The sequence below is a fragment of the Physeter macrocephalus genome, chromosome 11 (assembly GCF_002837175.3).
Source record: "Physeter macrocephalus isolate SW-GA chromosome 11, ASM283717v5, whole genome shotgun sequence".
Taxonomy (NCBI): Eukaryota; Metazoa; Chordata; class Mammalia; order Artiodactyla; family Physeteridae; genus Physeter; species Physeter macrocephalus.
In genome coordinates this window covers 3672363-3693997 of record NC_041224.1, presented here as the reverse complement: position 1 = coordinate 3693997, position 21635 = coordinate 3672363, and the positions used below count along the sequence as shown (strand labels likewise).

General features: G+C 40.4%; 1 protein-coding gene and 1 pseudogene across 11 annotated transcripts in view; both read left to right on the top strand.

The window, feature by feature from the left end:
• Nucleotides 1–21635, top strand: part of UBE3D (ubiquitin protein ligase E3D) — a 579677-nt gene that overhangs the window by 110726 nt on the left and 447316 nt on the right. The window contains exon 12 of one of the 11 annotated variants that reach the window (XM_028494996.2): nt 17294–17835. The exons of 9 other annotated variants lie outside the window; for them this stretch is intronic. In XM_028494996.2, coding sequence (XP_028350797.1) covers nt 17294–17324 — 31 coding nt within the window. In that variant the 3' untranslated portion in view covers nt 17325–17835. Of the gene's footprint in view, nt 1–1094; nt 1509–17293; nt 17836–21635 lie in introns of those variants that run through there. One more of the 11 variants, XM_028494987.2, reaches the window with a different exon arrangement.
• Nucleotides 11652–16740, top strand: LOC102994291 (cytosol aminopeptidase-like; annotated as a pseudogene).

The window sequence follows — 21635 nt, the reverse complement described above, 5'->3', positions numbered from 1 at the left end:
CTTCTAGTTGTTCCTTTTGTGGCCTCATTCAGGGTTCCGTTTCTTCGTGTGTTTTAGAATGTTGGTTTGCAAGCTCACTTTGTTTAAGTTCTCACCTTGTGTAAGTTTCTCCTCTTAGTTCTCCCCGGGCTTGCCGCACCTTCCCGGTAGTTTTGTAGCTACTTCAACCTGCCTCGTCCAGAACCGAGTCCAGAATGGGGTGGGGTCCTGTGCTGCTCCTGGGCTTCCTGCAGATTTACCCCCTGAACCAGCAGGCAGCCTGGCCTCTCGCCATTGCTGTAGCTGTGGAGTCCGTGTGAGTCGTAACCTCCAGCAGGTGTCAGCAGTGACTTTCTTGGGTCTCCTTTCGTGGCTATTACTCCGCCCTGCAGCCTGACTTTGACTTCAGCCCCATCAGATCCCTGGCTTCAGCTCTGACTCCCCGCTTCATTCTTCTGGTCCAAGGAGATGCTTAGCTCGTTGAGTGTAGCTCTGGTTTGGAATTTTCTCACTTTATATTTTATCCGCCACTGCCATATACCTGAAGAATTCAAGGCAAGGACTTTTAGTGTTGTCTTTGGCTCTCTGTGATTTAACCTTGGTTTTTACATCAATAGAAGGAGAATAACAACTACCCTTCCTATGTGAAAGCACTTTGTAAATCATATAGGCAAGGTGTGGCCATTTTTATAATTAATGTAATTAGTATCACATTTTACCACTACTCTACATCTTTGGAGTCAAATTTTTCTTGGGGTGGGTGAGTGGCGTGGTGAGGGAATGAAATATCCCCACATTTTTAGTTTTCTACTAAATGTTGTCAGCGGTTCAGGTCACAAATTACAGAGTGGTTTCTAGAGGCAAATGGATTGTGGCTTTGTTTTTACTTTTAGACTTGTGTGAAATGGAAAGGAAATTGTGTTTAATGACAGTAGAACTAGCTCAACCATTCATTGGATTTTTCATTTTTTTTCTCAACTTTATTGTTTCTTTTTTAACCCAGTGATGGTGTCCAAAACACAACTTGCTATCTGATATTTAGGTGCTTTAAAAAAATCTATTTAAACTAAACCTGCTCTGGGTATTTTAAGAGTTTATTAAATTTCTTCTTTCAGTTGATTACTTTCATCTCATCATGCAGAAGGCTTGCAGAGTCTCGCTGTGAAGATGATGCTTTTTATCAGTTTTGTAAACCATTTTGTTTAGGTCCTTCCCTCCCCGACAAAAAAAAAACTCAAAACTGTGCATTATCAGGTGTTAAGAACCAGCCAGAGAGGCCCCAGCCTGAGTTTGACCCTGGATACAAAAATTAAAGGTTTCCTCTTCTCCTGCTGCCACAGTCTTGGCAACAGTCAGCTAGAGCCCTGCTTTTCCTCCTTTAACTGGCCATTTTTTCAATTGAATATCTTGGCTCCCTCTCTTTCTCTATTCTCTGATCACCCGAGGTTAAAAATGCTCCCTGCACGTTTCTACACAGCAGAAAACAACGGCAGCCACGTAGTAATCAGTCTCCCAAAGTGAAAACAACATTAAACAACTTCCCAACTGTGAAAATTCTCCACAGAACCACACTTTTAGCATTATTCTGGAGACAGAGAGTGCCAGAACTGCAAAGTGACTGTGAGTAAATAGAAAAAAAAAAAATCAACAGGTTCCAGCACTCAATTCCTTCCTTATACTTCTGCCCCATCTCCACTCTGCCACAAGGCTTTTGGTGAGCAAAAGCAGACATAAAACAACTGCAGAGAAGGCAGGAGAGGCTAGCAAAGGTCCCTAAGAGCTATTTGGAATGGCCACTAGAAAGATTAAATCCAGCCTAAAGTTTGAAATGCTAGAAAAATGTCCAAGCAGATCAGAGCACGGAGATTAGGGAAGGGATTTTTTAAATGCATGTGATTTAAAGGGCCAGATGCAATACAGGACCAGGTGCACCATTTAAAGACATACACGGTTTAAAGGGGCAAGCATGATTTTAAAAGGTAGGCATCACTTAATAGAGCAGTCTTCCAGAAGTATAACTTCTGGAAGAGAAAAAAAAGAGAAAAAAAGAAAATAAGTACTTTTTAGAAATTAGAGGATGAAGGAGAAAAGGGAAATTTAGGGTTCTCTAAGATAAAAGAGAATCACACAGAGGATTGACACCTCTTTACCACCACTGAAACGCTCTGACAGAAAACCCCACTAAACCTTTGGGACTTTGCTAGGCTGACAGAAAAGGGCACCTGTTAAAATGGGAATTTATAAAGCTTTTCAGTATCATAAAAATGAACAAAAGGAAAGTCAAGTCAGTAGAGAAGGTTTACAGAAAATCAGAAAACAGGGACTTCCCTGGTGGTGCAGTGGTTAAGAATCCACCTGCCAATGCAGGGGACACAGGTTCAAGCCCTGGTCCGGGAAGATCCCACACGCTGCGGAGCAACTAAGCACATGCACCACAACTACTGAGCCTGCACTCTAGAGCCCATGAGCCACAACTACTGAGCCTGTGCTCTATGCCACAGCTACTGAAGCCCGTGCACCTAGAGCCTGTGCTCTGCAACAAGAGAAGCCACCGCAATGAGAAGCCTGCACACAGCAACGAAGAGTAGCCCCCGCTCACCGCAACTAGAGGAAGCCCGCGCACAGCAACAAAGACCCAACACAGCCAAAAATAAATAAATACATTTATTTTAAAAAAAAGAAAATCAGAAAACGAAAAATCACAAACATCAATTCAGGAAAATTCTCCCCATAATGCAAAAGAAAATTGTAAGTTCACACTCCAAATAGAATTAAGGATTCTCAAACAAGCATCTGAGGATATGAAAAGTCACCCTAAGTCAGAAATGCAAAATGGACAAAACCCAGGATAAATAAAGGATTTAATTGAACTCAGAAAAGAAATGGAAGAAAAAGACAAAATTATTTCAGAAATGAAGAATTAATTTAAAAGTGCCCAAATGAAAATACTATAATGAAAATTTAATAAGGGGTTTGAAGAAAGATAGGAAAATAACCAAGAAAATGAAAAATGACATAAAGAAGGAAGTTAAAAAGTGTCTGAAGGGGAGGCAGATTTTTACCTCTACCCTCTTAGGGTTTTTTGGCTGTCCCTGAGGATTAAACTAGCATAAAACAGATTATCAGGAGAAAAGCATACAAATTTATATGACTTTTACATGGCACAAGAGCCGTCATAAAGAACCAAGACCCAAAGAAATGGCAAACCTACATGTTTTGATAGTAGGTTGAGCAGAGAGAGGCAATTGTGGAAAAGTAACTGAACTATGTAGAAAAGCTAAAGGAAGATAATCATTTTAACAAGGTCTTATGGCATAGAGTTCTTTCAGTCTCCATGATAAGAACATTCCTTGATGATAAAAATGTTACTTCTGGTTCAGTGAAGACATCTTTCACGTGGGAATTTCATCTCCTGCTTTTAAGAAAAAGAAGGAAAGTCAGAGTGTTTTTTCTTGCATTTGCTGTTTTTCAAGTGCCTTTACCTCAAAATAATCTTTATGCCAAAGCGGTATATTTTGGGGTGGTATATTCTGCCATCCTTCAGGTCCAAGAGAAAGTGTTGGGAATGAAAGAGGCAGACAGAGTCATTAAAAAATTTTATGGGGGCTTCCCTGGTGGCACAGTGGTTGAGAATCTGCCTGCTAATGCAGGGGACACGGGTTCGAGCCCTGGTCTGGGAGGACCCCACATGCCGCGGAGCAACTAGGCCCGTGAGCCACAACTACTGAGCCTGCGCGTCTGGAGCCTGCGCTCCGCAACAAGATGGGGGCTTCCCTGGTGGCACAGTGGTTGAGGATCTGCCTGCTAATGCAGGGGACACGGGTTCGAGCCCTGGTCTGGGAGGACCCCACATGCCGCGGAGCAACTAGGCCCGTGAGCCACAACTACTGAGCCTGCGCGTCTGGAGCCTGCGCTCCGCAACAAGAGAGGCCGCGATAGTGAGAGGCCCGCGCACTGCGATGAGGAGTGGCCCCCGCTTGCCGCAACTAGAGAGAGCCCTCGCACGGAAACGAAGACACAACACAGCCAAAAATAAATAAATTAATTAATTACTTTTTAAAAAATTTATGGTACAGAGCTAACATATAAAACTATAATTAAAATTTTTTTTCCAGAAATAGAAAAACCTGAATCCACACACCTGTGAAAACTTCCCACAAATAGAAAAAGACCTGGATCTACACTTTGAGAGGGCTCACTGGGCCCCTGGGCAAGTTAACCTAGAGCGATCAACTTTGGTACACATCATACTAAAACAGATTTTAGAAAGATTTTCTAAAACCTTGACCCAAAGGTCAGATAACTTACAAAGGCAAAAGAATTAGACTAGCATCAGACTTAGAAATCTACAAATTAAAAAAAAGACCCACTACCACCACCACACACTACAGGGACTTCCACGGCGGTCCAGTGGTTAAGACTTGGTACTCCCAATGCAGGGGGCGTGGCTTTGATCTCTGGTCAGGGAGCTAGGATCCTACATGTAGCAGCCAAAAAAAATGAAGACAAGACAAAACAACAACAACAACAACAAAACCACTACAAATCAAAGGAACAGTGGAGCAGCATTTAAAAACTAAAACCAAAGAAACACCTCAGTAAAGTGTGAATAAAGCATTTTATATCCAACCAAGCTGTCCCTCAGATGTTAAGGCAATGCTGAAACAGTTTTGACCATACAAAATTAATCCTGCACTTAACCCCTCTTGAAGAATGTACTAGAGAAAGGTTAGCAAACCATGGACTGCCACCTGTTTTTGTAAATAAAGTTCTGTTGGAACACAGCCACGGACATTTGTTTACATGTTATCTGTGGCTGCTTTTGTGCTGCATTGGCAGGGTTGGAGTACACAGGGGACCATATGGCCCACAAAGCCTCAAGTCTCTACTGTTTGGTCTTTTATAGAAAAAGTATGTCGACCCCTATTCTAGAGGATTCTCTGGTAATGCCTGAGTAAAATTCAGCATAGGACTGTCCCTGATCATGACCTTTAAAAATATAAAGATGCACCTATTAGTCTAGAACAATGACAGGAATGATGGTAGAAGACTAATGCACAAATGTTACATACTGTGCAAAGTAGAAATAATGTAACTAAAAGGCGGGAGGAGGGCTTCCCTGGTGGCGCGGTGGTTGGGAGTCCGCCTGCCGATGCAGGGGACATGGGTTCGTGCCCCGGTCCGGGAGGATCCCACATGCCGCGGAGCGGCTGGGCCCGTGAGCCGTGGCCGCTGAGCCTGCGCGTCCGGAGCCTGCGCTCCGCAACGGGAGAGGCCACAACGGTGAGAGGCCCACGTACCACAAAAAACAAACAAACAAACGAATACAAGGCAGGAGGAAAGGGAGAGGGAAAAATGAAAACAGAAAAAACTCATTGTTGTATAGGCAGTAAGTGGGTGATAAAGAATACTCCTACCAAAAGCAAAACCTGATAATCCAGATGGTGACTAGTTAAATAAAGGATGTTTAAAAAGAATAATTACAGGGCTTCCCTGGTGATGCAGTGGTTAAGACTCTGCCTGCCAATGCAGGGGACATGGGTTTGAGCCCTGGTCCGGGAAGATCCCACATGCTGCAGAGCAGCTAAGCCCATGTGCCACAAATACGGAGCCTGTGTTCTAGAGCCCGCAAGCCGCAACTACTGAGCCTGCAAGCCACAACTACTGAAGCCTGTGCGTCTGGAGCCCATGCTCCACAACAAGAGAAGCCACCGCAATGAGAAGCCTGCACACCGTAACAAAGAGTAGCCCCCACTTGCCGCAACTAGAGAAAGCCTGCATGCAGCAACAAAGACCCAATGCAGCCAAAAATAAATAAATTAAATAAATAAAAATTTAAAAAAAGAATAATTACAAAGGTAGACACTAGAACAAAAATAAGAAGCTTTCCTAAATGTCAGTATACACTTCTTGTGGGGAAAGAAACACAGGGAAATTTTTTTTAATTTATGGTTATAAAATATTATGATAGATTTATGACTAAATACATCAGGTATAACGATAAATGTGAATAGGCTTAATTTACCTATTAGGAGAAAAAGATTTACAATTTGGTTCACAATATAAAACCCAAATATATGTTCTATATCAGAGACCTAGCTAAAATAGATATTCTAAAAATGAAGGATGGACAAAAGTGTACTGTATAAATGGAAAGAGAAAGAAGTGGTAGTGATCCTGGTATCAGACAACATAGAATGTAAGCCCCAGAGTATTAAATATGAAAAAGGACACTCTTGAATGCTAAAAGTCACAGTTTTCTAACAAAAACAAAAAAGAGGAGGGCCCTTATACCTGGATATTCATAAATTCTCTTATTAAGCAACTCCTGAAAGGGACATATATATTGAAATTGCAGAATTTTTTTAAATGATGGCATCATGGTCTTTTGTGACTGGCCTCTTTCACGTAACATAATGTTTTGAAGCTTCATTCATGTTGTAGCATGTATCAATGCTTCCTTTTTATTGCTGAGTAATACTCCATTGTATGGATATATCACATTTTAGTTCATCCATTTATGGATATTTTGGTTGCTTCTGTTTTTTGGCTATTATGAATAATGCTGTTGTGAACAATGGGGTTGCTATTTGGAAAAAGGTAAAATTTGATCCATATCTCGCACCACACATAAGAATAAACTCCGAATGGATTAGTGATCTAAATGCAACAAATGAAAACTGATGAAGTTGAATAAGGTCTGTAGTTTACTTAGTAAATATTGTACACATATTAATTTCCTGGTTTTGGTAGTTGTCCTGTGGTTATGGAAGATGTTAATATTAGGGGAAGCTGGTTAGGGGCATATGGGAACACTCTACTTTTTTTTGCAACTTTTCTCTGAGTCTAAAATTATTTGAAGATAAAAAATTTGAAAATAATGAGTGGCATACCAAAAAATGAAAAAAAGGTATTCTATGCAAAATGGGAGGCTAGACTAAGGCTTATCTTTTGAGCCCTAGGAAAGGGAACATCCTGGTACCATGTAGGGAAGAGAGGTGTTAGAGGGAAGCCAGACTGCATCTGAGGGTTTGGGCCAGAAGGTAGCAGGGATACAATTTAAGAAGTCTTCACATACCGACAAGGGCTTAGTTTGCAAAATACACAAACAGCTCATACAACTCAATAACAAAAAAACAGACAACCCAATCAAAAAATGGGCAGAAGATCTAAATAGACATTTCTCCAAAGAAGACCTACAGACGGCCAATAAGCATATGAAAAGATGCTCAACATCGCTAATTATGAGAGAAATGCAAACCAAAACTACTATGAGGTATCACCTCATACCGGTCAGAATGGCCATCATTAAGTAGTCTACAAATAACAAATGCTGGAGAGGGTGTGGAGAAAAGCAAACCCTCCTGCACTGTTGGTGGGAATGTAAATTGGTGCAGCCACTATGGAGAACAGTATGGAGATTCCTTTAAAAACTAAAAGTAGAACCACCGTATGATCCAGCAACCCCACTCCAGGTCATATATCTGGACAAAGCCATAATTCGAAAATATACATGCACCCCAATGTTCATAGCAGCACTATTTACAATAGCCAAGACATGGAAGCAACCTAAGTGTCCATCAACAGATGAATGGACAAAGAAGATGTGGTACATGTGTACCACATATGTACAATGGAATATTACTCAGCCATAAAAAAGAATGACATAATGCCATTTGCAGCAACATGGATGGATCTAGAGATGATCATACTAAGTGAAGTAAGTCAGAGAAAGACAAATATCATATGATATCACTTATATGTGGAATCTAAACTATGATACAAATGAACTTATTTACAAAACAGAAACAGACTCACAGGCATAGAAAACAAACTTATGGTTACCAAAAGGGAAAGGGGAGAGGGAGGGATAAATTAGGAGTTTGGGATTAGCAGATACAAACTATTATATATAAAATAGATAAACAACAAGGTCCTACTGTATAGCACAGGGAACTATATTCAATACCATGTAATAAACTATAATGGAAAAGAATATGAAAAAGAATATATATATGTACACATATATGTATGTAAAGCTGAATCACTTTGCTGTGCACCAGAAACTAACACAACATTGTGAATTAACTGTACTTCCATAAAAAATAAAATAAAAAAATCATCACACTGATTACAGTTTACTTTATTACTATACTATGTAAGATAACATATAAGACTTCAGGTTGAGGTGGAAAGTTTTGATATATACACAATAATTAATTGTTTTTTGGGTGTGGGCATCATTTATTTCAAAGCTTTTAAGCTTGTTGATGGTATAAATGCACACTTCGAGGGTTGGAAGGATGGATGGAAAATACTGAAGAAGTAAATGTTGGTTATCTTCATCTTAAAGACATCCATGACTTAACATTAAGGTTCAAAGTATAGACGGTGGTGTTGAGGAACTGGAATCTTAAGAAAATCAGAACTCTTCTGTTTTTTAGTCATAGAAAGCCCTTATCTAGTCCTTTAATTATAAAAGAAGCTTACCAAAAATGACATTTTCTCTAAAAGCAGTGAAGTGACCCTTTCCCCCCAAAAAATCTTAAGTTTCATGATGCAACAGACGATTCTAGTAGGTCAGTGTTTATGACATTGGATAGAATTAGGGCCCAGGGTATGCAGGACAACCATGGCTATTGAAAAGCCATGCCTAAGAAGTAAGAAAGTTGTTAAGAAAGTGTTCATTGGCTTGTGGGCTAAATGGATATCTTACCTTTACCCAAAGAAAGATCTATTTCTTTAACCTCTGATTTTTATCATGAACTCAATCAGGAATCATACTTGGCGTGGTCTTATTATTTTGGTTGCCGTGTTGGTTTTTTAGAATCATGTTTGAAATATTACAGAAGAGTTGATTAAATACAGTGTTTGTAGTCATATATTTAAAGTTGGAATAGATTTAGGTACTCAAGCCTTTGTTATAATAGTGTTTCCACAAGAAAATCAAATTCATATTACATCACCTAACTTACAGCTTTGTCCCCTCAAGAAGATAATTTACCGTATGTACAAAGACTGCTGCTATTTGGATTCCTTTGGATATCTTTATCCAGTACTTTGTCAGAGGGGAAACTGCTTTCTGCATGATCTGAAATAATTGAAATAATTGGAAGTATAATGAGAGCCAACATTTAGAAGCTCCCTTGTGCTTCTTTCTGCTCTGCAAAATAAAATTATCACTGAATGCGTTCATGTTTTAAAATTTAAGCAGACTTGGTAAATGAATCTTGTTTTCTAAATGTGCGGAGGTGATTGTATAAGGTGGTTGGTGTCCCTAAAACAGGTGTTAAAAGATCTTTTTAAGCTTCCCCATACATTTGCAAATTTACTATGATGTGGTAATTTGCAGTATAGAGCTGATTACAGAAATCAAGATGTAGTTGAACTGTATTTTTAAAAATTCAGATTATTTCCTGTTCCTCTGCTCTTTATGGTACATGTAACATCATTAATAATGTTTTCAGACGTCCATGAGAGATTTGAAGACTTGTTTTGGTTTTTTGTGGTTGACAGCAATTGGCTTAAAAAAGCAAGTCATTCGTATGTGTGGCTCCCCTGATCCAGTTTAGCATCTGACCAAATGTTGCATTCTTATTCACTTTTTACATGGATCCCATTCCATTTCTACATTCAGGTTGACAAGTCACAGTGAAATGGACTGAAAATTCTGAGAAAGGGCTTGCGTAAAGCAAGCTGGGATTTCCTCCCCTAAGCTTCTTAGGAGTCTGGGGAAACAAGTTTTCTGGCTTCTGACCTAGGGAAGTAGGGCCAATAAGGAAAGAAATTCCTCAGACATTTCAAGGGTGTTCAAAAGATGCTGGGCAGGCAGAAAATATGATAGCACTCCAGGGACATTTTTGTTACAGTAGATTGATTTATAAAGACAAAAATATATTCAAATTAAAAGAAAGGTGACTTCGGTGTATTATTCCTTCTTCAAATCATATATTTTATTTTTTAAAGAGGTAGACTTTGTTTTCAGACACATCTGTGTCACTTAACCTTATCATTCAAATTTTTGTCCCTATGTAATATATGGGACATCTTGACTTTGGTAGGCTGTGAACACAAAACCTAAGCAAATCAACCTAGATGGGGGAAAAACTCATTTTCCTTATCCCCAGCCTTGTGCTAACTTTTATCATGAGTGTCATCACTAGCTGACCTGTTTCTCTACATGGAAATATGAAAATTACTTTTCTCCTCCATGATGTGGCCACCTGCCAATTTTTCCTTTCTGATATATTCTCCTTTAGACATCATTCTGGTATTTCTGATATGTTTTCCTCTAGTCATCCTTCTCTTATCTTACCTACTAACCTGAAAGTTATGTCCCTAAATTGGATCTCTGTGGAAAAAAAAAAAAAAAAAGCACCCTAGCACTGAGGCAGTACTACCGTGGCCCAACAAGAAGAAATGGGAGTCCTTAAAAAAAAAAAAAAAAAAAAAAAGCATTTCTCTCTAATTTTAAAAGAAATATATAGTGCTTGTTGGAAATTTTAAAATGAAAAAGTCTAAAAAGGAAAAAAAAAAAAGTTCCTGAATCATATCCTTCAGCGTTTGCATTTAAGAGTCTTGCTTTCCGGAGTTTTCTCTGCATACATGCAGGGGAGAACTGCGGTTGGTGGGGAGGGGGGGGGCGGTGAAAAGAGAAGGCAGTTGGTTTTACAAAACTAGACTCATACTGTGCATAATGTTAAATCCTGCTTTCTTCATTTATGTCATTAATAGTTTCTTATATCATTTAATAAGAATAGCTTATATTTATTGAGTATTTACAATGTGGTATCATTCTTGTAAGCACTTTATACATAATAACTCACTGAGTCTTTTCAAGAGTCCCTAATACAAGTACTGTCATTGTCTACCTTTGTCACATGAGCAAACTGAATCACAGAGAGATTTTAAAAGTTCACAAAGCTTGTAAGTGATAGAGACGGGGTTCGCCCATGTTCACAAAGCTCGTAAGTGATAGAGACAGGATTCAAACTCAGATCTCACTCCAGAGGCTGTGACTTTTAACAATTATGCTGTTGACTTCCATCACTTTGAAACATGATTTGTGATGCCCTGTGGAAAAAAAAAAAAAAAAAAGCACCCTAGCACTGAGGCAGTACTACCGTGGCCCAACAAGAAGAAATGGGAGTCCTTAAAAAAAAAAAAAAAAAAAAAAAGCATTTCTCTCTAATTTTAAAAGAAATATATAGTGCTTGTTGGAAATTTTAAAATGAAAAAGTCTAAAAAGGAAAAAAAAAAAAGTTCCTGAATCATATCCTTCAGCGTTTGCATTTAAGAGTCTTGCCTTCCGGAGTTTTCTCTGCATACATGCAGGGGAGAACTGCGGTTGGTGGGGGCGGGGGTGGTGAAAAGAGAAGGCAGTTGGTTTTACAAAACTAGACTCATACTGTGCATAATGTTAAATCCTGCTTTCTTCATTTATGTCATTAATAGTTTCTTATATCATTTAATAAGAATAGCTTATATTTATTGAGTATTTACAATGTGGTATCATTCTTGTAAGCACTTTATACATAATAACTCACTGAGTCTTTTCAAGAGTCCCTAATACAAGTACTGTCATTGTCTACCTTTGTCACATGAGCAAACTGAATCACAGAGAGATTTTAAAAGTTCACAAAGCTTGTAAGTGATAGAGACGGGGTTCGCCCATGTTCACAAAGCTCGTAAGTGATAGAGACAGGATTCAAACTCAGATCTCACTCCAGAGGCTGTGACTTTTAACAATTATGCTGTTGACTTCCATCACTTTGAAACATGATTTGTGATGCCTGTATGATATTCAATCATGAATAGTGTTGATTTTGCTTTTTTCCCTTAATGTTTTATTTTTGTGAACAGTTTCCCTGGCCATTAATGTGATTTGCAAACATAATAGTTAATGACTGCATAATATTCATTTGTATGACTATCTGTATGAAGTCTGAGGCTGTTTCCAGTTTTTAAGATGATAAACAGAGTCCCTGTCTGGGCCTGGGCATAAAGCATCTTTGGGACTAGGGTCTCCCTACCACAGCCATAACAAAGGGCCTTGTTTTAGGAATCTGTGCCAAAGGAAAAGAAGTTGCTTCACCGTTTACATGGACAGGAGATAGTCGTGATAAACTGATTTCTGAAATATCAAGAGAAATTTGATCATTCTGAACCACCTCCAAAGGCAGGCAAAACACAAACCTTTTATGGCCCGCGCCCTGACTTCTCCACCATCCTGTTATCCTGGGTAAAAAGGCAGATAGAACAAATGACCAGGAAAACCAGAATGAAGGCAAAAAAATCCAGCGTTGCTACTCCAGCAGAGTGCAGGCAGCTTCATGACAGAGATCTCATCTGTGGAGGAGTATCCATGGGGTTGTCCAGCAGTGGGAGGGGCATATCTTGGTCTATACAAATGTGAGGCGCTGAAGCAGAAAGACAAAACTCTTGTCTTCGCTTAGCTACGTGGAAGTGGGGAATCGCAGGCCTGGTAGAAGGGAGTCCTGTTTGCTTCTGGGCAGAGCTTGGCCTCCTATTTGATGGAGACACCAGCCTATGAGATGATACCTACCATATTTGCAGAAATAATGGAGAAGAATCTTAAAGTTCTAAGAGTAAAAGCTCAGGTCTAGATCACACCTAAGTCTTGGACTGAAGACCCAGAAATTGGATCTTTTTAAAGTGCGGCCAGATGATGTAATGAACATCGGGTCTTCTTGCAGATTCACTACAGGGGCAGCCTCAATGCAAGCAAAGTGCCACTCGTATGTATTTTTGGGAAGGGGATGTCCTTTGACCCTGGTGGTAATCTTATCAAGGCGTCTGCAAACATCAACCTCCTGAGGGCTGACATGGGAGGAGCTGCCGTGTGTTCAGCCATTGTGACTGCCACAAGCTCAGCTTGCCACTTAATGGAATAGGTCTGGCCCTCTTTGTGAACGTAACCTCAGGCCTAAGCCTTCAAGCCAGGAGATGTCATCAGAGCCGGGAACGGGGAGACCATACAAGTCACTAACATTAATGCTGAACCGAGGATATTAGCTGACATTCTCTGTTATGTGCATATCTTCAATCCAAAGTTCATCAGAAATGTTTCGACCTTAACAGGTGCCACAGACATAGCTTGGGGGTCGGGGGGAGGGACAGGTATCACTAGAATTTTTACCAGTTCATACTGGTGGCATACTAGACTACTTGAGGCCAGCATTGAAATGGAGGACCATGTCTGGGGGATGTCTCTATTTGAACGTTGTATAAGGCAGATTACAGATTGTCAGCTCATGGCTGTTAATAGCAGTGGGCGCTATAGGTCTTCATGGCCATGTCCAGCCACAGCACACCTGAATGGGACACATCCTCCATGGGCTCATTAGACATAGCAGGCGATGACCAGGAAAGATGAGATTCCACGTCTTAGGAAAAGCATGACCAAGAGGCCAACAAGGACTCCAGCAGAGTTCTTAGGTTCAGTCAAGACAAGGGTGAGGTTTAATTTAAATACTATGAAATTTCTACATTCTACCTTAAATTGAACAGTTGAACTTCAAAACATTTTTAAATGGATGAAAAATTTTTAAAGGAAACAAGTGATGGCATTTTTTAAAACACAGAATAAAATGAAATATGTGTGCCTTTCTTAAAATTTATGCAAAGATTCAGCAATTTTAAAAATAAAGCTAGGATCCTGCTGGGCAAGGATTTTTTTTTAACATATTCTATAAATGGTAATAAATTGTTTACAAGTTGCCTGATCACTTTTTAGGTCATATAATTGGATTGAGAGGCAAAGTACAGTGTTTTGAATCTGTGATACTAGAGACTGTAAACAAACTAAAGCTACTCAGCAGTTTTCAGAAACAGTGAATCCAGCTTTTTCTACAAAAAATTAATTATGCCATAGAAACAGTTCTTGTCCATAAGCCTTGGCTGAATCTCTAATCATTTCTGAAGTCAAAGGGTTATGAATATTTTAGATATTTTTTGTTTTGATACCTTTTGCCAAATCACTCTCCAGAAAGTTCACATCAATTTACTTTTCCACCAAAATATACTGTTTTATCAATTAGTAGTCGTAAGCTATGCAAGAAAAAGGCTGTACCTTTTTTTGCTTTTATTACTGTACATCTTGTCAAGTACAGTGTCTCAGTGTACAGTTAGAGGCTCAGTAAATGTTTTGAATAAAGAGAGAAATGTGTTTAATGATGGCTGTTTGGAGACTTTTTTTTTTTTTTTTTTACATCTTTATTGGAGTATAACGGCCTTACAATGGTGTGTTAGTTTCTTTTAAGTATGTTTTTTCCCCCATCTGGCTTTTCTTTATATGCTGTTTTTGCATATGCATGTTTCTACTTAAGAAAGAAATTAGCCTCTTTTCACTGCTTTACCTACTGTGAATTACCGGGTATGCAGGGAAGGTGTAATTAGCCTACAAAGAACATTACAAAGCTTAATTTATGTTTTTACATTTGACTCCAGGCTTTGGCTTCACACAATTTTTTTCTGTGTCTCTCTGTTAATATGGTGAATTGCCTGAAATTTTCAAATGTTAAACTTACTTTTGAGTTATTCTCAGTTTGATCATGATCTGTAGTTTGCTCATCTTTTGTTCAGGATCTGCATTTATATTCAGAGTTGAGACAAGCTTGTACTTTTCTTCATTTATACTGTCTTTGTGGGGTTTTTGTGTCAAGGTTTTGATAGGCCCATAAAACGACTTGGAGAGAGAGTTTCTTCTTTTTCTGTTTCTGGAAGACTTTATAATCAGATTGAAATTACCTGTTTGGTAAAACTCATTTGTAAAACTGGACCTGGTGTTTTCTAAGTTAGAAAAATCTTTAACTGCTGACTCAGCAGAAGTAAAGGTTTAGGATGATTCAGGCTTTCTATTTCTTCTTTAATCACTTTCAGTAATTTATATTCTCGAGATTTGTCTGTTTCATCTACATTTTCAGAATTTTGGTGAAAGTTGTTCAGAATATACCTTTTATGCCTGCTACAACTATTATTTAGTTGTTTTTTTTTAATTAATTTATTTATTTTGGCTGCGTTGGGTCTTCGTTGCTGCACGTGGGCTTTCTCTAGTTGCGGCGAGCAGGGGCTACTCTTTGTTGCGGTGCGCGGGCTTCTCATTGCGGTGCCTTCTCTTGTTGTGGAGCACGGGCTCTAGGCACACGGGCTCAGTAGTTGTGGCAGGCGGGCTCAGTAGTTGTGGCTCACGGGGGGCTCTAGAGCACAGGCTCAGTAGTCGTGGCGCACGGGCTTAGTTGCCCCGCGGCATGTGGGATCTTCCCAGACCAGGGCTCAAACCCGGGTCCCCTGCATTGGCAGGTGGATTCTTAACCACTGCGCCACCAGGGAAGCCCTATTATTTAGTCTTAATCACTAATCTTTCTTCAGCGATGTCCCATCTCATGTTTTGCCTTATCCATTAAATTTCTGATGTCAGTTTTTATATTTTTCATTTCCAGAAATACTGTTTGTTTCTTTTTCAGATCTGCCCGAAGTTTTGAAAGTCTAATGTTCCCTAGGCATACTTTTGGTACTTCTTTTATTTCTTCAAACATACTTATTATATGTTCTTCCATAATTAAAATCCCTACAGCTTTGTGGGTCTGGCTCTGCACCTTGTTTCTGCTCAGCTGCTCACGTATTGGGTAACTGTACTGGCAGGCTCGCGCTCTCCTTGGAACTTTATCTGTGGGAGTTCATTGAGGCCTGGGTGGAAAGTATGTTCCTGCAGAGAGGATTATTTGGGAGGCCCGTAAACAGGGTGAATTCTAATCCCAAACAGGGTGAATTCTGACACTCTAGCGTGGACCTGTGATCAGGATTTCTCAGGGGTGCCTTTCCCCCACCCCCCATGCCAGACTCCAAGTCAAGGCCGAGGCAGGCCAGTAGCCTCACCCACAGTCTGCCTCCAGAACGTGGATATTTTTCCCCAGTTTGTTCACTGTGGGGTGGGGCAGGAATCTCTGGGGTCTCTGATCCAACCTTCTATTTTTCAGGGCCCCAGCCTTGTCCTCGGACCCCCAAAATTCCACAGGTTAAAGCTCACACTCTAGTCGAGACCTTCAAGAATAGGCAGAGGCCTCTGGGAAACTCTTCTGCCCTGGCTTACCAAGAGGTGCAGGATTCTTTTCCCACCGGAGGGTTCAATTATTCTCCTGACAATTTAGCCATGGGCTTTAAAGATTTAAAAAATATTTATTCAGCATTTTTAGTCTTTTATATTGAGAGGGCTTCTTCTGACATCAAGTCTACCATATTGGAAGAAATGGGAGTTAGATCTTTTGTCTTCCTAAAAGACAAATCTTTTAAAGTTTTAAATCCCATGTAGTAACTTCTTGAGAAGTTACACTCATAGGTCAACCTAATTTTCTAGATCACAGCCCAAAGCAGGGAAATATGTTAAAAGTAGCAGTAGCTACCATTTTGAGTCTTTTAAGAATGCAAAGGACTCCGTGCTAAGTGCTTTACAGGGTTGATCTCATTTAATCCACCATCACCATTCTATGAGAGAAGCTCTGTCATTCACATGGTAAAGAGGACACACCTATGCTTAGAGGTTCCCGTGACTTGCCTGAGACCACAGAACTAATAGGTAATTCACAATATTGACTGGATCATCAGGAAAAGGTTAAATTGTGCCTGATAAAATCTTTTTAGGCTTGGTGCATTACTGTTTTTAAGGGCAGCAAAATGTGTAATATATCTTAAATTTCCGTTTAAATTGTGTTGTTACAGATCAACATGCTGTTACCGTACTAAACAGAGAAGCATATCAAAGGAGTACTGAAGGCAACTTACCTTGCCTTCTTTACTACTTTGCCTCCTCGGAGAAAAATTACTCTTAGAATTCCTCCCAGGGATTTTTTGGATATCAAATCCCGAAATGCATCTGTCAGCCTGGATGCGAAGGGAAACTTTGGCGAAGGACTTTAGAGATTAATTGCCAGATGCGGGTCCCCTTTATTCCATAATTCATCCACAAACACTTCTCTCCCATGACTCCAGCCAACTGTGTGGTATTTGGTTATAGTGTTAATATATAGTAGTTCTCTCTGTGAATATGTTTTTTTAAAATTTATATACTTTTTTTTTTTAGCAGTTGAGCCTTAATGTTTAGGAATCAGACTTGGAAAATGAGACTTTTCTTAGTAATTTCATATGGTGATGTTTGAAGTACTGTTTTCTCAGATAGTGAATGTTTATAGTGAACTTTTGTGTGTGAGACGTCGCTTCCTGTTTGCCATTTTGGGGATAGACGTTGAAACGACAATGTCTGCTTGTTTTTCTCAGGCAAGTTTTCTCTCTCCTAGAGTGATCAGTCGATTGATTCTCTTACAAGTTAACCAATCTTTATCAGTCCAAGAAAATCAAGGAAAAAGATTCCTGGCAAGACACTCTGCCCAAATCCAGAAGAATGGTTTCCCTGGGGTTTTGACTCCTTCTGTGCCAGGCTAGTCATTGAGACCCGTGCTGCTGCCTCTGGGACCTTCGCTAAGGACCTTGACCTTAGAATCACCTGCCCTCCTAGATCCTGACACTTGTACAGCCAGGAACTATATGAAGAGCAGGAGTCGCCACCACTTTGGAACTTAGCCCACCCCTCCCCTGACTTACATCTTAAGAATTCTACTTTCTTCTTGTGGGGCTGCTCACTCTCCTGGCCTCTGGAAGCGCTAGCCTCCAGGGGGAGTAAGGGAGGTCCAGAGGTGTGCTCACTAGGGCCTTTCTGCTCTTTCTATGCATGAGGGAAGTCTAGAAGAGTGAAAACTATCTTATAATTCTTCCATGAATGAATCCATAGCAGCAAAGAAGACAGCGCACTGGTTTATATCTCGTCATACCCCACCTTATGCTTCCGCGGAACTTCAGCTAAGCTAAACTAGGAATCTGTTCTGGGAAATGCTTTGGTCTTCTTTTGAACTTTTTCATCAGATAAACTCAGGTGTGTTTCTTAATACCGGATACCATCATTTTCTCATTTGTAAAGTGACTTCTAAAAACCTTGTAACCATAGAAGTTCAGTCATGCATATAAAGAGCAGAAAAAGTTTGGATTTGTGAAGGGTTTGTTGTTATCTTAAGGGTGCTACAGTAAAAGCCTTTAAGGTATATTAATGTGAGGACTAGAAAATCATTACCTACTTAGATGTCAGTAAAATGTCTGCAGAAATGTCTGAATACTTTTATGAGCTTTGCTATATTTCATAATTAAATAAGATATCAAATACTAGGTATTTAAGACACTTACAGAATCTCAGAAAGGATAGGACTTAGGAGTCGAGATGCATTTTTAAGCGTGGGCTTAGAAATCAGACAGGTGGGGTGTGAAAGTTCAACCCCTCCGCATGCCGACTGTAGGACCCCTCTTAGCCTCTGTCTCTTCATCTATACATTAATAGTATTACTTGATGGGTATTGTAATTATAAAGTCAATGAGTATATGAGAAGTACTTGGAAAAAAAATAAATGCTGAATAAATGCTTGTTACTTTTGTCCCTGTGACTATTCCCCCTGTTTCTAATTCTACACATCGACTTCTGTTACGCTTGGAGACGCGGCCCCTTATCTCCCAGCCCAGTGCTCTGTTGTCTGTACCACTCTGGTTTCAACAAGCCGTGTTATAAACCTGATATCAGGTACTGTAAAGGATCCCAAAGAAGACAATAAGATTAACTCCTGCGTTTTCATCACTTCCCGCTCTGGCTGCTGTCACTTAGTATGACAGCTGCGTAAATGTAGTTCCAAGGTTTCCAGTGAGACGATAAATTCCTTGAAAACGGGAACAGCATCTTATACTTGTATGATATAATTCACAAAACGCCCGGAACGTTGCTGGGTGTCTGCCCAGCTCTTCAATGAGAGAATAGCTTTAAAAATTCTAATTCTAGGGGAGGGGCCGTATGGAGTAGTAGAAATGGTTAGACTTGGGGAGAATGGGAGGGAGAGAGTGAACCAGCTGATTGCTAAGTGCCCCTCCAACCCCAGGCTCTGCCAGCCTAAATCAACACATGAAGTCGGGGGGTAAAACCAGGAGAAGAGAAACATCAGACCTCAAATATAAAAACGTCTTCTGGGTGGTCAGTTTTCAGTATGATACTTATTTTTGAAGTCATATATTTGTACTCGAATATCGTACAAACTCACACAGGCCCAGACCGTGACCCTGATGTTTATAACTGAATCTTTAAGAGTGATTGCTTGCCAAAATATCCCTGCTAGCTGCTGCTAATGTTATAACTATTCTTTGGGGATCCCCTGTAATCTGCTTTTGCCATGTTATAGCTTAAGGTTAATGCAACACAAACAACATTTTGTCTTAGGGGCATGAAGTTCTAATTTGGGGTGAAAATGACCAAATCTATTGCTTTCTAAACATTATTGCTTTTTACTAGTTCTCGTTTTTCCCCATCCATAATTCAAGTTAATGAACATTCTGTAAAACTTAAAACTTCTTGTTTGTAAATATATGCCCTCAACTCTTTATTGTCTGAGAAAAATGGAGGGGAGAGCATTTCTCTGGTGATAAAAAAAGAAAAAGGTGGACAGTCCCTCGGGGATTCTGATACATCTATAGCAGCACCTAGGCCTTTGGGACGAAGATCAGCCCGTGAGATGCCAGGGAAACAGAAAAAGTAATTTCCATTATCCTCTCAGAATGAGAAAGGATGGACTCAGGCTCTTCTTTTTCTAGCCACTTCCAATGCCTGGCCCTTATTTTCTTGCCACCGGCAGGTACTCATGAAGATGTTGAGAAGGCAAGAGGTATCTGTCATCTTGATTGTTAAACACGAGAGTAAAAGAACAGCAACAGAGACAGTCAGGAGAAGGGGCGCTCTTGGCAAAATGCTGTAAATTATTATGGACAGGAACTCGCACCTTCGCTGAGATTTTTCTAGGCGTGCTGTAACAGCGGTTTTCAGTCTCCCTGCTCCCAGCAGCAGAAGACTTTCTTTCAGCAAACTGAGCAGAACATGAATTTCGAAAGAAGGTAGGAGGTAAAGCCACGCTGCTTGACGCTAAGGTGGACGGCGGCGTCTGCTCTGCCAGCCAGCTTCTCCCTACCCCCCACCCCCCAGGTCTGCACTGGAAGCACCCTACCTGCAGAGCGTGGAAGCACCCTACCTGCAGAGCGTGGAGACACTGGACTCATCACTCTCTTCTCTGCCCAGTCCTCTCGCTTACCTTTGTTTTGCTCGCTGGCACCTTTGAGAGCGTGCTAAAGCTTTTTACCCTATTCCTAGAAAAACGTCCATCCACGTATAATTCTGCCTGCAATTTCAGAGCATTCACGGACCACTCCACCACCGCCGCTGGGTACTGAAAGTGAATCCCAGCAGTCCAGACTTATCAAGTCAGACTGCATCTTTTTCATGCTAAATGAAGACAATAGCAGCAAACAAACAAGAGACCAAATATGATAACCTCAACCACCTAAACATACTCTACCCAAATCATTTGAAAGTCTGTTTGGAATGAAACCGTAAGAAACCTAGTCTAGTTGTAGGTCTGCAGCGATGAGCTGGGTTGCCTTCAGCACATCATAGAAGACTTCTTTGGGCCTCAGTTCCTTTAGCTCTAAAAGGATGGGATTTGACTGAATGATTTTTGAGATCTCTTCCAGCTCTAGTGTTCTATAATTCTGTGAGCCGAATTGAGGCGAACGCATGAAATCGATAGGCCTCTCCGCAAGCAAGCATCAGTTTCTGTTGTTAAGCTTGGATTATTAAGTCCCTTTTTTTTTTTTTTAGTCCGGTTATCTCTGTGTCCTTCTTTTCCTCTTCCGTCATCTCCATCCCCAAACAGAAAGAAAATTGATTTATTTTCTTCCCTTTCTTTGACTCATTTAAAGTGGTCAGCTACTTCCCTGAGTTAAGCTCTCTCTCAATAAGTTTGGGCTAGATAGAGGAAAAGATCATGCTGACAGGGAGGCGTCAGTGACTGGGGTGCTGCTGTAGAAGGGTGTTCGTGGAGGTAATGAGTAACTGGGGTACGCAGGTGCCCAACTCAGAAAAGTGGGGCGGGACTAGGACGAGGGAGACCCTAATTTTCAACCTGTGTCCTCTGCCTCCTTGAAATTAGCCCTGTCATTCTCCTTCTGAGAAAAAACAGAATGCCTTGACTTCGGGCTGTCATGTCTCCCAGGCTGTAAACTCCAGGCATGATCATCACGCTGCTAAAACTGTAATGTATGGAGCGTCGACTTTGCGACAGGTGCAGTAATAGAAGCCTTGTGGATTTTATCTCATTCGATCCTAAGGACCACTCTTTGGAAACTGGTGCAGCCGGTCCTGTTGTTCACAGGAGGAAACTGAGGCTCAGAGAGGCTAAGGCAAAGCCAGACAAGCAGCAAACCACACAGCAAGAATCCAAGGCCTGTTGTTTTTCTCCCACCGCGGTCCAGGCCCACTGGGTTGCCAGTTATGAACTAGCGAAACAGTCGTGGGTTTTACAGAGTGCTGTAAAACCACATCTGCCTCAGTGAATCTGCCTGCAGGCAGGTTTATTATTACTGTGCCGCCACATCTTCTGCAAGTAAATACAATTTATGAGATAATTTTTGAAGTGAGCGGCTTGCCTAGAATAGAGGATAACCATCAACATGCTTTTCAGGATAAAAAAGATTGCTTTTTTTTTTTTTTTTTTTTTTTGCGGTAC